This window comes from Delphinapterus leucas, unplaced genomic scaffold (genome assembly GCF_059928025.1).
Source record: "Delphinapterus leucas isolate spDelLeu-1000000601 "Yukka" unplaced genomic scaffold, BTC_Dleu_Yukka2 spDelLeu_asBTCV2_sq25, whole genome shotgun sequence".
Lineage (NCBI taxonomy): Eukaryota > Metazoa > Chordata > Mammalia > Artiodactyla > Monodontidae > Delphinapterus > Delphinapterus leucas.
The window spans coordinates 15,466,481-15,479,922 of record NW_028322234.1 but is presented as its reverse complement, the minus strand read 5'-3'; the positions used below and the strand labels follow the sequence as shown (position 1 = coordinate 15,479,922).

Here is a 13,442-nt window from a genome sequence, read left to right as displayed (position 1 = left end):
CCGCCGTGGTTGGGTTCCTGTGAGTGTGAAGAAGCCTCTCCCAGCAGGTCCCGCTCCACCCTGTCTCGTTAGGGGCAGGATCTGAGCTGGAGACACGCGGGTTCAGTTCCAAGCAGAATAGCTCCACGCGGGAGGGAGAGTGCAGGCCGCCCCAGGCTGTGGGTGGGCTTCTCACCCAGCCTTCTTCCTGCCCTGCGCCCTCCCGGTTCTTTGCTCTTTCGCTCATTTACTTCATTGTAAGGATTTCTTCCTCCTCAACATATTGCTTGGCCTGTTTTTTCAGGTCTGGTAGCTTTTTCCTGCCTTTTTTTTTGTGTGTGTGAAAAAAGCACCCAGTTTTGCATCTGTGAGCACAGACAGGTGACGTCTCCGGGCTAATAAAAGATGCCCCTGTCATGGGCTGTGGGCGGCCCCGCCGTGGGCACTTCCTCCGGGAGGGTTGTGACAGAGAGAGCTTTTTTCTTTAAAGTTCAAAGGTATACTAAAGATCAAGAGAAGAAGGTGGCCTCAGCGCCGGTTTTTAGGAGGAGAGGCGTGATAAACGTTCCTTGTTTGCCTCCGTCTGTTTTGAGCAAGGCCCCCGACCACGGGGGACGTGTTGCTATTTATTCATTCATTTTCTCTCTGCAGTTTGGGGGGTACCTAGGTGGAAGGATTGGGTGTTGAACCAGGACACTGTCATTTTAGAGTCACGCGAGGTTGTGACTCAGACCACGATATTCATGGGACTTTGCCCCGTGTGGCTTCTTGAGGCTTCCGTGGCCAGCGCTGTTGGCCCTGCAGCATCTTCCTAAAGCGTGGCCCTGATCGTCGCGTGGCCCTGATTGTCGCGGTCCCCAGCGACACACTTGCTCTGGGATTAGCGAAGGGGCTCTGGCAGTGTGGGGGGATCGGGCTGAGCCGGGCCCCTGGGGATTCCCAGGGCCTGCCCTTCCCATGCCCAGGCCTCCTGGGGATGGGGCTCCCGGGGGCTCCCCAGGCCATCATGCAACCCAGCTTGTGGTTCACGCCTCCTGGCTCCTCCCCACAGTTCGGCCGAGTGTCTTGGGGGCTGACGAGGTGTGAGCATTGGCACCAACGTGAAGATGCAGGCCAAGGTTGTCTGGGGCGCGAGCGGCCAGAAAGGTCTCCTTCGGCATCACTGGGGCCTCTGGCTGTGCCCATGAGTCAGCTCTGCGGCCAGAGGGTGGCTCCAGGCTCTGTGCTCTGGGGCGCTGTGCATGTCTGAGTCGTGGGGAGGACGCGGGGGTCATGTTGCAGCCCACTGGGTATCTCTTGGTCCCCTTCGTCCTCTTCTTGAAACTGTGCTTTTGTCTGAGCGACTAGGCAGATGTGCTTGTCTTTCCAGGACGCATCTCACAGCAGCGGTCCCCTGTGGGAGGGGCATGGTGACTGTTACTTATCTCTTTGTGTGATGGATTTTTCACGTGGCTTTTGAGGCAGAGGGAATAGCGCTCCTTGAGGTGCCCACACCCTAATTGTGGAACCTGTGAAGATGCTCCCTGACATGAGAGGGACTCTGCAGCCTGGATGAAGTTAAATATCTGGAGATGGGTGCTCACCCTGGATTAGCCAGGCGGTCCAATGTCATCACAGGGGTCCTTCTAAGAGGGAGGCAGGGGGGTCAGAGTCAGAGAAGGGGATGTGGTGATGGAAGCAGTGGTCAGAGAAGAGAGGCAGAGAGAGACCGGAGATTCTGTGAGTATGCAGGAAGGGGCCTTGAGCCAGGGATGCGGTGCCTCTAGAAGCTGGAAAAGGCAGGAAACCTCCAGAAAGAGCACAGTCCACTTGAGATCCGGGAGGGACTCCTGGCCTCCAGAACTCGGAGATAAAGCTGTGCTGTTTCAGCCACTAGGTTTGTGGAGATTCGTTCGGCAGCAGTAGGGAACCAACGTGCAGGGCTGCGGGCGATTCTTCCTTTGTGCCTTTCGGAGTTGGCGTTGCTCAGATAAATGTTAGCGTGGTCCTGGCCTTGTGCGCGGGGCTACCCATCCGCTCCCCCCCTGTGCCCACACAGCCCCGTCCGGCCAAGCTGCCTTCCTCACATCTCTTGTCCTCACATTTCTCAGTTGGCCCTTCTGACCTTGGCCTCCTGCCTTCCTGGCTCTGGGCTCTCTGTCTGCTTTGTCCCTCTCGTCACTGTGGCTGTTTCAGTCCAGCCAGTTCCGTGGGGTAGAGCCAGATCAAGGCTGGCATCCTTGCGTCCTTCGCAGGCTGCTCCTGGAGCCTGTGCTCCGCCCCCGGCCCGGGCTCTCCTGCTCCGTGGGGCCAGCACGATGACCGCCCCCCCTCAACGCCGATCTGGCTCCACAGGCCAGGGGGCAGGGGGGACAAAGGGTTCTCTGACACCGGGGCTGGCGGGTACGGTGGGGCAGCACTAGTTGCCCCGAGCGCCCCCTGGGCTTCAGGCTCTGTGTGATCAGGGAGCATGCCCAGCTTGCAAGGAACCTGGGACGTAGGGGGTGCTCCCAGCAGAGAAGGATGAAGTGGAGGACGTTCTACCGCCAAGCTTTTCCCTGTATGAGGGCACCTGATGAGCTGCTCTCGGGACATGGTGATGGAGCGCCAGGCCCACACCCGGGGGCCGGGGACAGGGGCTGGGGGGCTCCCGTGCTGCCTTCACGGTGGGTTTCCTCTTGAGTCTTGGTGGAGGGGTGCTGGCTCCTCCTGGGGCCTGAGCCCGCTCAGGGGCCCCTCAGTCATCGTCTCCTGTTGGGAACTGGGCTGTGGTGGCAGGAACTGGGCCGAGATGGGAGCAGGGCCCGGGGCTGGCTGGGAGTCACGGGGAGGCTTGGGACTTCACCTGATGACAGGTGGAGGGGAGGACCCGGGAGGAAGGAGCTGGGGGAGAGACGCCCCCCGGGGCTGGGGCACAGGCCCCGCAGAGAAGAACTGGGGGCACTTTGTGCTCAGAGAGCCCCCGAATCCTTTTCAAGAACAGTGCACCCCTCAGAGTAAAGCTTTTAGTAGGGTGACATTTTCTTCAGAGGACGTACCTTCCCGCATATTGAATACTGTATTCTTGTCAAAACCCCAGAGTTGCAGATTCCAGCCATCCAGTTTCTGGAAAACATCTGCCATTGAACCTCAGAAACCCTTAGTCCCCAGAGCCCCTCAGCCAGGAGGATGTGGCTGCCTGTTGGGGAAATGGTGTCCCTTACCAGTAGTCTTATTTCCGAATTCTGGCTCACGGACGGACAGACAGAGTGCACCCGGCTGTGGGAGACCCATGCCTTGGGGTGTCTCTCACCCCCCCTCTCCTGAGGCTCGCAGGCTCAGCGCACCCCGCTCTGTCGGGCTCCTGGCGGGGGGGCATCAGCCCAAGGCCGGAGTCCAGATCTGGAGAGCCTTCTGCCCCCGGGAGGAGCAGCTGTCAGTTTGGGGCGGGAAAGACCCCCCACCTGGTCACCGTGCTGCAGCACAGGTCGGGTGGTAGCCTCCACGGGGTGGCCAGTGTTCCCCATAGCCCAGCCCGTGAGTCCCCCAGTTTGAAGGCCACTGGGGGAGGTGCCGGTGCAGCAGCCCAGGAGGGCCTCTCTGGGCTGGACTCGTTTGTTGGGACCCAGAGAGCGGGTGGAGCCCTCCTGTCACCTGTCTCTGGGTGAGGAGCAGCCGTCCAGGACAGCTGGGGAACCGCCCCTCCACGCGTGATCACGCTCATCCGTCCCAGGCGGCGGGCTGCGAGGGCTGGGCGGGCGTCAGGCCAGGAAGGCCAAGGCGTGCAGGGTCTCCCCGTACACAGAACTTAAGAAAAATCATCGCTTTATTGAGAGGTAATTCACAAAGCAGACAGTTCCATCCATTTAGAATGTGTAAAATTCAGTGGTTGCAGCCTATAGGCATGCCTGCTCTCAGCCTCAGAATCAGGAGTGGGAAGAAAGGGCCGCTCTCTTTCCTATTAGAGGCTTCAAGGGCTGGGCCGGGGCGGGGGCGGGGACAGGGACCCACCAAGTGTCTCTGGAGGCCGCACTTCCTGTTAGAGAAGGAACCCAGCAGACGCCTCCTCTGTGGCCGGGCTGCGGGGTGTCCTCTGTCTCTCGTGGGGTGGGGGCTTGGCTCTGGGGGAGCCCTTCTGCGGGCTGAGGAGTTGAAGGCTCCAGGCACCCACGCTGCCAGGCAGCCAGAGGTTTTGTTTATTTATTATTTTTTTTTGGCAAGTGCAGAACTTTCTTCTTTCCTTCTCCCCTACCCTAATCTCTGTTTCTTTTCTGGGGGTAACAGCTGTATTGAGATAGAATCCACCCGCCAACCAGTTCTCCCACTTACAGCACACGATTTTTTTAGCGAATTCAGAGTCCTGCAGCCTTCACCACAATCAACTTTGGAACATTCCCATCACTCCATAAAGAAACCCAGACCTCTTAGCCTGCAGTGGCCTTCTGTGCCTGGCTTCTCTCGCTGAGCATCGTGTTCTCCGGGTCCATCCATGTTGTAGTGAGTGTCAGTACTTCTCTCCCTTTTGTGGCTGAGTGATGTGCCCGTGTGTGGAGGGACCAGTTTGTGTACCGTTATCTGTTGATGGACACTCGGGTTGTCTCCACCTTTTGGCTGTTGTGAATCATGCTGCTGTGAACATGTGTGTACAAGTTTTTGTGCGGACACATGTTTTCACTTCTCTTGGGTGTATACCTAGGAGTGGGATTGCTGGCTTGTGTGGTCAGTTCCATGTTTAACTTTTCGGGGGGCTGCCCCATTTTTACGTTCCCACCAGCTGGGAGTCAGGGTTCCAGTTTCTCACCAACACTTGTTGTTATCTGCTTTTTCACTCTAGCCGCCCCAGTTGGGGGAGGTGTGTGTCACTCTTGTTTAGATTTGCATTCCTCTGATGGCTGATCACTCAAGCATCTTTTTATGTGCTTACTGGCCGTTTGAGTCTCCTCTTTGGAGAAATGTCTATTCAAGTCGTTGGCCCACTTTTTAATTGTGCTGCTTGTCTTTTTACGATGAAGTTGTTAGAACCTCGCATTTTGGGCGTGGCACTGTCTGGTTAAGAGCACATTCCTTTTGTTATTTTTAAAGTATGTGCACGTCTGATTTTTATTTGCCCTCCTTCAAAAAATGTGTCAAGGGTTATGGAGTGTTGGGATTATAAACCATTTGAATTTTCTTCTTTATATTTACCTACTAAAAACTTTACTGCAACTGGCACGAATAAGACAAAAAAAAAAAAAAAAAAAAAAGAAAACCGCACATGATCCACTGCTGAGCTGAATCTGGATGACAGCGGTGGCTGGAGAAGCATATCATGCCAGGTGCAGTGCAGGAAACTCTACCTGCTGTCGTATCACCTGCTTGCTCCCCCTGCCCCCCATGGAAAAGCGCTCCTGCGGTTATGTTTAATGGGCGAGAGAACTCGTGTGGGCAGGACCCTGGGGCTGCCCCCCGTCTGCCCAGGACAGGCTGGTCTTGGGGGGAGACGGGGGTCCTGCCCCACCTCATTTCCCACCAACAGTGCCTTGTGGGAGGGCAGGCGGCAGCATCCGTGGCAGGGTGGGCCTCTCTCGTGGTGACACAGCTGGCCTTGAGGGGGAGCCTGGGTCGTCCTCCCCTGCTGGGACCGGCCTGGCCAAGAGGAGAGCTGCTGTTGCAGGTGGTCCTGGTGCCCGTCACCCACAGCGGGTGGCGATGTGTTGGGAGACAGGCGTGGTCGCAGCAGAGCTGGGCTTCCAGGCACGCGCGACGCCCCCTCGTGAACTGCGCAGAGCGGGCACACCGCCCACATAAAACGTGGAGAACGGGGCCGGGGGCTGTTAAGCGCTGATGTGTCCGCCGCTTCCGAATCTGGGCACCATCCGTGGCGGGCTGCGGAGCTGGCCTCTGGCCCTTTGCCCGGCCGTCGGGGGCTTGGGACGAGGAGCTGAGTCCTGGGTGATGGTGTTCCGGCTGCAGGCCTCAGAGGACGGGTTTGATGGCCATGCAAGACGGGTGGGCGGCACGGACCCCCTCTGCTGCTCTGTGCGGGCAGGGGTGGTGGGTACAGGGAATCTGGGCGGGTGGGGAGGTGGGGTTGACAGGACCAGGCAGCTCGGGTGGCAGGCGCACGAGGAAGGCTGGCGAGCGATGGCTACGGCCGGTCATCTGTACTGTCCCCGCTGTGTCCTGTCCCGGGTCCTTGCCCCGGGAGGCCTCCCTCCCTACGCCCCTGTGCCTCCCTTCACAGTCCTTAGCCCAGCTCAGGTCCACACCCATGTTCCCAGATCATCGGGTCGGGCCTGTCCCCCCGGGGCCTTGAGCTCCCTTAGGACAGCGGAGGCCCCGGGTGAGCCCCGTGTGGCTGGGTCTGGGCTGGAGGGGAGAGGGCAGCTGGCTTCTGGGGGCTCAGGTGGGGAGTCAGGCGCTGGGCCCCGGCTGTGGGGTGGGGGGGGGGGAACGGCGTGGTGGTCCATCTCGAGGGCTGGTCAGCCTGGCCGCGGCCTGGGCCCTCTGGTGCCTGCTGGTCCGCAGGGGGGTTTGTGATGACCCTTCCCCTTTATAAACCCGTGTGACCTCGGTGGTTCCCTGTGATCCCCCTCAGAGCTGTTGTCACACGGTCCCGGGCACCCGTGGCCTGCCCTGTGGACCGCAGCTTCGGCTGCCCTGCGAGGAGGAGTGACAGAGGCTCCTGTGCACACAGGGTGGAGGGGCCCAGGGGTCCCAGCCCGGATGCAGTGGTGACCCCGTGTGTGCCAGGACCTCCGGGGTCCCCAGCAGTCCAGCCGTGAGTGTGATCTTCAGAGCGCGGCCTTAGCTGCCTACCCGCTGCCCTGTGCGCCCAGGCATGGGGTGGTTGAGGGCAGGACCTGAACCTGGTCTGGTATCCGCCTGGGCCTCCAGGTCTGTCCCAGGCAGCTGCCCGCCTCGGCTCCCGTTCCCGGGCTCGTGCTGCCCTCTAGCGCCCGCCGGGGGAGCGCCTTTGGGGAGCCAGTGGCTGCGTCTTGGCGACACGGACCCCCCCCCCCTACTTCCTGGACTGGCGGGCTTCCTGCCTTTCTCACTCCCCAGCTCACTTTGCGGTGGGGGGAGGTGGACTTGGTTAATTGTCCTCCAAGTTCTGGGTCTGCGTGCACTTGGGTTCTGACCTCTTTCCAGTCCTGGAGGGAGTCTGGTCTCCTCTTGTCCCAGCAGGGACCCTTCCCTAGAGTCTGTCCCCCAAGCCTCTTCCTCATTGGGGTGGGTCACCAGCCACCCCACTGGGCCCCCCTAACTCTCGTAACTCTTGGGACGGGCGGGGGCCTCTCCAGCCTGCAGCCTTGTCCCCTAGAGGAGCCCGATCCCCGCCACGCTCTGTGCCACGCTCTGTGCTGGATCGGCCAGGCGTGGTTATAGCCCAGGGTGACACAGCGGGAAACGAGCCTCTCTGGCCGGACCTCCTGCTCTCCTGGTTCCAGGTCCCGGCCTTGGGCAGCCTGTGGGTCATTGGGGCCTGGGTTCGCTGACAGCAGGCGGGCCAGTACTGGAGGGACCCACACACTGCTCCCCTGCTTGTGGCGGCCCCACCCAAGGAGGGGTTCCCTGCTAGTGAAACACACAGGACCTCACTCACCTTCCCAGCCCCTCCCGTGCTTCTGCCTCTGGATTCCAGCTGTGAGGTCAATGCCAGTGAATCTGGATGAGGCCCTGATAAGAAAAGGTTTTATTTCCGAGGCCCCTTGTTTGAAATGTGTGCTCTGGCCTCCAACATCGCATGGGCTCTTAGAACGGGCTACCTCTGTTAGTAATTCGTTGCAGTCATTTGGTCTTTTGTGCCAGAGAGAGTGATGAAGTGGCCCCCAGGCTCCCCTTGGCCCTGCTCAGCTGCGCGGCCTCTGTCCTTGGGGCCAGGTAGTTTGGGTGCCTCCTGGGGAGAAGGGAACCGGCCCGTGGCAGTGATGGAGGTGCTGACGCTCTCTTGTCTCCCTTGCAGGTGTGGCCGTCTCTCTGCTGCAGCCATGGGGTCCGAGGATCACGGGGCCCAGAACCCAAGTTGTAAAATCATGACGTTTCGCCCAACGATGGAGGAGTTTAAGGACTTCAACAAATATGTGGCCTACATCGAGTCCCAGGGGGCCCACCGGGCGGGCCTGGCCAAGGTGGGTGATGCCTCAGGCCCCTGTGCAGCTCTCCCCGGCCCCTACCCTGTGCCCACCCAGGGGCAAGGGGCCTGAGAGGCACCCATTAGTCTGCTCATTGAGCCCCTCTGACCTAATTTATCCATGAACATATGTTCTTTCCCCAAGTCAGGCACAGTTCTGGGCACCGGGGTCCCCGAGGGCGCTGATCCTGGGTGGGACACAGAGCATCATGGTGGGACCAGCAGCCGTCTCACCCCGTCAGGGGGGTCCCAGGGGAGTCGGTGCTGGGGAGGGCTTACTTTTCGCCTTTATATTCCTACTTAAACACATTTTTTTTGAGACTGTAACGCACGTATGAAGCGAGTTCAAGCATTGCGACAGGGTAGGAGGGAGAATGAGTTCCCCCTCCACCCACCCTGACCCCGGCTCCTCTGCCTGGAGCGGCACGGCACTGATTCCTCGTGTCTCTTTTCACGGAGCATCACACATGGACGTGCATGTGCGTGTGTGCGTGTGTGAGCACCGGCAGATAGCATGCCTGCCCACGCCTCTTCTGTGCGGGGAACAAACCTTGGGGACGGGTGCCGAGTTTCTTCATGTGCACGTGAACCTCTGTGTGTGAGGGTCTGCTCACCACATAATCTGGGAGATTTGTCCCCTGATTTGGGTTCTTCTAGTTGCCTCCTGTATGACCGGCACTTTATCTAATACCCAGCCCTCTATTATTTAAGCTGGGGTTCGCTAAGCCTTTTCTGCAAAGAGCCAGATAGTAAATATTTTCAGCTTCTTGGGCTGGACTGTCTGTGGCCACCACTCAGCTCTGCGGCCGGGGATGACCCACAACCCCACAAGCATGGCTGTGAGCACATGAAACCTGATTTATAGACACTGAAATGTGCATTTTGTAGAATTTTCACCTGTCCTGAAACAGCCTTCGTTTGTTATTTTCCCTCAACCATTTAAAAATTTTAAAAAAGGAATTCCCTGGTGGTCTAGTGGTGAGGGCTCTGCACTTTCACTGCCGAGGGCCTGGGTTCGATCCCTGGTCGGGGAACTAGGATCCCACAAGCTGCGTGGGGTGACCAAAAAATAAATAAGTAAGTAAAATTTTAAAAAGTAAAAAAGAATTAAAAAATTTTTTTTCAAAAAATGAAAAAAAACCCAGAAAGAATGCCAGCGTCAGCTCCGTGGCTGGACGGAAGCAGGTGGTGGGTGGTATTGGGCCGCGGGTCACGGCGGTCTGTCCCCAGACGGTGTCTGCAGCGAGGGGACAGGTGTGCTGGCCTTCCTCTGCCCACCTCCCCTGCCGGGTTTGCTTGGCTGTGCGACACCCATGCCTTTAATCTCAGCCGCACAGATGAGGAGAGAGGTGGGCCTGCAACATCTTACCTCCTTTCCCCTCTCCTTGATTTTCGTTCCTTGGGCCCCATGACAGCACTCACCCAGCAGAGCCTTCTCATCGGGGTCTGTGGCTCTGGAAGCCCCGGGCCTGGGTTCTTGCAGGTTCGGAGCCTCCCTCTGGGCTGGACCGATTGGCTGGGGTCGGTTGTCAGGTGCCCCTTTCCCTCAGGTGCCCCAGCTGGGGGCGGTGCGGGGGACTCAGAGGCCTGGTGCCCGTGGGGCTGGGCGTGGGGGGGTCCCCCCTTCACCTGGAACGTGTCCTGTCCCTCATCTCGTTCCGCGTTTGCCGGGACGCAGCGCCAGTTCTGTTTTTGGATCAAGTTGTCCCCTGTGCCAGGAGTCTTGGTAACCTCGTGGAGTGCTCCGTGGGCAGCACCTGCCACTTCCCCCGGCCCCTCTCCTTTCCCTCCTCCTCTGTCATCTCCGGCTTCGGCTTCCGGGCTGCTTCCAGCACCTTCTGTCCCCGGGCTGCTTTGGGCGCAGCCTCGTGTGGCGTCACCAAGTCTCCCCTGCACGTCCTCACCCCGGCTCTGCTCCTTCCCTTTTCTTCTCCTTTGCCGGCTCCTGCCTTTCCTTTGAGCCCCATGCCTCTGCTTTTAAGCCTTTAATTCCCGTGGACCAGTCTTCCGCTAACTTACTTGAATCCACGGGAAACCATTCGGGCTGGATGTTTTTGTGAGGCAGATGTTTTCAGGGCACATTTTCACTCTGCCCTTTGTTTGTTTTTTTGGCTGTGTTGGGTCTTCGTTGCTGCGTGCGGGCTTTCTCTAGTTGTGGTGAGCGGGGGCTACTCTTCGCTGAGGTGTGCGGGCTTCTCGTTGTGGTGGCTCCTCTTATTGCGGAGCACAGGCATGCGGGCTTCAGTAGTTGTGGCACGAGGGCTCAGTAGTTGAGACGCACGGGCTTAGTTGCTCCGCAGCATGTGGGATCTTCCTGGACCAGGGCTCGAACCCATGTCCCCTGCATTGGCAGGCGGATTCTTTACCACTGCGCCACCAGGGAAGTCCCCCTCTGCCCTTTGTTTGCATGTTCCATTCCACTCTTCTTAAGTGGTATTTTCTTTGCTGTTTTCTCTCTGGCAAGGGCAGTTCTCTCTGGAAGGGCACGGTGAGGGCGGGCAGGGACTGCTGGGAGCAGCTCCCCCGCTGTCGCTGAGAGATCCTGTGGGGACAGTCACGCCGACACACACACGTGCACCAGCATCCCTGCTCCCGTCAGGCAGGGACGGCGTGTAGGTGCCTCTAGCCCCTTGGGGCCTCCCTGCTACTGCGGGGACAGACGGGTCCAGGGAGGCACGTGCCACGGCCCTCGGTGCCCCCAATTCCTTCCGACGCGGGCCGTCAGCCCTGAGGGCTGCCAGCCTCTTTGGAGAAGGGACACAGTGTCCTGCTGGCCTGAACGAGTTCTGTAGTCGCTGGGGTCCCCCTCACCCTGGTCTCATCAGCCTTGACCGCGCTTCTGTGTGTGTGTGTGTGTGTGTGTGTGTGTGGTGTTGAGGTTTCTTTTTTCATCAAATCTACATTTGATAGCCCCCCGACAAAAGCTCTGTTGGGCCTGGGGCAGCTAGGTCGGGGTGGGCACTCAGCAGGCACGGCTGGGCCGGGGCCCGGAGCTGAGGGGGCTCTGGGTACGGGGGCTCCCACCCTGGGGCCATCGGGGTGGTGGGTCACATTCCTCACCCACCCTGAGTGTGCTCTGGGACCAGTGTCCAGCTGGGCTCCTTCCCCCTCAGGCTGCTTGGGAAGGGCTGGGGGAGGGAGGGAGCCAGGAATGGGCGTGGCGTAGGGTCCTGGGGAGGGGTCAAGGGGCGTCAGTGCTCTCAGTGCCCTGCAGCCAGGCGGTGCCCTGGCTCTTCTTAGCCTCCAGGCCTGCTGCCAGCAGAATGGCTTTGGGTCCAGCTGGTTCTGGGGGGCAGAGGCCGGCCCCTCACTTCCTTCCCTCTAGAAGGGTCTCCCACACCTGCCCCAGCTGCCCGCCAAGCTGGCCACCTCCCTGGTGTCACGCCGTTCCCTTGGGTGTGTGGCCTCTCGGTCCTCCTGGCCTTGGCTGAGTCTTGCCCCCTAGCAGCTTCGAGTCAGGGTCTGTCCAGGGCCACACAGTGGGGATGCTCATGGGCCTTTAGGGGACATCCTTCAGGTGTCCTCTGCTTGGAGAGCCTCCTTTCAAATCCTGCTCTGCAGAGACTTGAGGGTGTTAGGCCGTGGTGCTTTGCTGAGGGATTTTTCCAGAAGCTTCGGGTTCCAGACCAGTGGCCTTCTGTTCATGCGCTTTTCCAGAACCCGCTTAGCATGTGCCTGGGAAAGTGCAGTTCACACGTGTGAGCCAGGTGTCGGGAGCATCTGCCGGCTCCTCCCCAGTGTCCAGATGTCACACAGCAGAGCCCGAGGGGACAGGACTGAGCCCGAGGCTCTCCCCTGAGAGCGGAGGGCTGAGGAGTGGTCCATTCATCCTGCAGCCTGGTTAGGGAGGCGTTTCTCCAACAGACTTGGGGCGGGGGAGCCGGTCCAGGGTCACTGTGCTTTCCCCCAGGAGGAAACTCAGGCTTTTCTGCAACGAGGAGGCATCAGCCAAGTAGTTAAAGAGCAGCTCGGGGTCCCGGATCCCTCAGCCCACAACCCGTTTCCCTGCAAGAACATCCCGTATCCTGGAGGCATGGGCCCTCTTCTCCTTTTCTTTTTTTTTTTTTTTTAAATATTCATTTATTTGGTTGCGCCGGGTCTTAGTTGCAGCAGGTGGGCTCCTTAGTTGTGGCTTGCGAACTCTTAGTTGCAGCATGCATGTGGGATCTTAGTTCCCTGATCAGGGACTGAACCCAGGCCCCCTGCATTGGGAGCGTGGAGTCTTAACCGCTGTGCCACCAGGGAAATCCCCCTCTCTCCTTTTTATTTTTTGCATTTCTAGCCTTGAGTGTTTTAGTTCATCACCTGACTCCTCAGATTTCTCACTGGGAATCTAACAAAACGGTTGACGGGCAGGCTGAGCCCAGCACCCTGTTGTCACGCCAGGCGCCCGTGGCATTGCGACTGAACAGCTGTGTCTTCTGGGAGGGGGCTCGTTCCCATCTAACTCTAAATGAGGGTCCTGCTGGCACTGCTGACATGAGGGCTAGGTCATTCTCTGGGGGGCCGTCCTGGGTGCTGTGGGGTGTGGAGCAGCCTCCCTGCCCCCACCCCCTCGATGCCAGGAGCTCCCCCAGTCCTGACAACCACAGACGTCCCCAGACATGGCCCAGTGTTCCCCGTGGGGCGGGACTGCCCGGGTGAGGAGCGCTGACTTTCTCATCGTCGCTGCTGTCGTTGTTACTGATTTATGTGGGTGGACACCCCCATGCGTGCTAGTCGTGGGTGGGCAGCACCCTTTTTAGCAGGAACTGGAGAGTCAGTGTTTTCGTCGCCAAGCAAAACATTTCTTTGCACCCATGTGACAGCGGGATCCTGGGGATGGTGAGTGGACTTAGCCGCTCCCGAGCTGTCGGCCAACTCGGGCCTCAGTGCCGTGTGCTTCCCTGGTGGCCCTGAGCTGGGAGAGGGTTCGGCTTCTCCAGGGTGCGTGGCTGATGCACCAAAAATGGGTTGGTTTAGTTCCTTTTCCCAGAGCTGTTGGGTGGGTGGCCCACTGGACGCCCTGGAAGGAGGTTCGGGGCTTGCAAACACCCACCTGGGCCCGTGGGGCTTGCGCAGAGGTCACCCCCGACTGGTGGAGAGGAAACGTGGAGGGGGAGGTCCATCCCCATCCGTGGCACCCTCCGTGTCCCCTCCTGGGGTGGGGTGGGTGGGCCGGGGTGCCGCCACCTGCTGGGGGAGGGGCGTGGTGGCGCCTGCTGGGGTGGGGGCTGCGGTGTGACCTTCTCAGGCCTCCTCCCACTTGGAATTGTCACCCCCCACTGCCCGCCCCCCACCTCCTGCCTCTGGGCGGCTCACCCAGCCCCGCTTTACCCTCATTACTGTCCTACAATTTCCTTTTCTCGCCGGGATTTATCACCTGCGCCCTCCAGTCGGGACTCAGGCCCTC

At 59.5% G+C, this 13,442-nt stretch overlaps 1 protein-coding gene across 2 annotated transcripts in view; it reads left to right on the top strand.

The window, feature by feature from the left end:
- Positions 1 to 13,442, top strand: part of KDM4B (lysine demethylase 4B) — a 133,627-nt gene that overhangs the window by 31,798 nt on the left and 88,387 nt on the right. For both annotated transcript variants that reach the window (XM_089905610.1, XM_089905609.1), the window contains exon 4: positions 7,883 to 8,048. In XM_089905610.1, the coding sequence (XP_089761736.1) occupies positions 7,883 to 8,048 (166 nt within the window). The remainder of the gene's footprint in view (positions 1 to 7,882; positions 8,049 to 13,442) is intronic.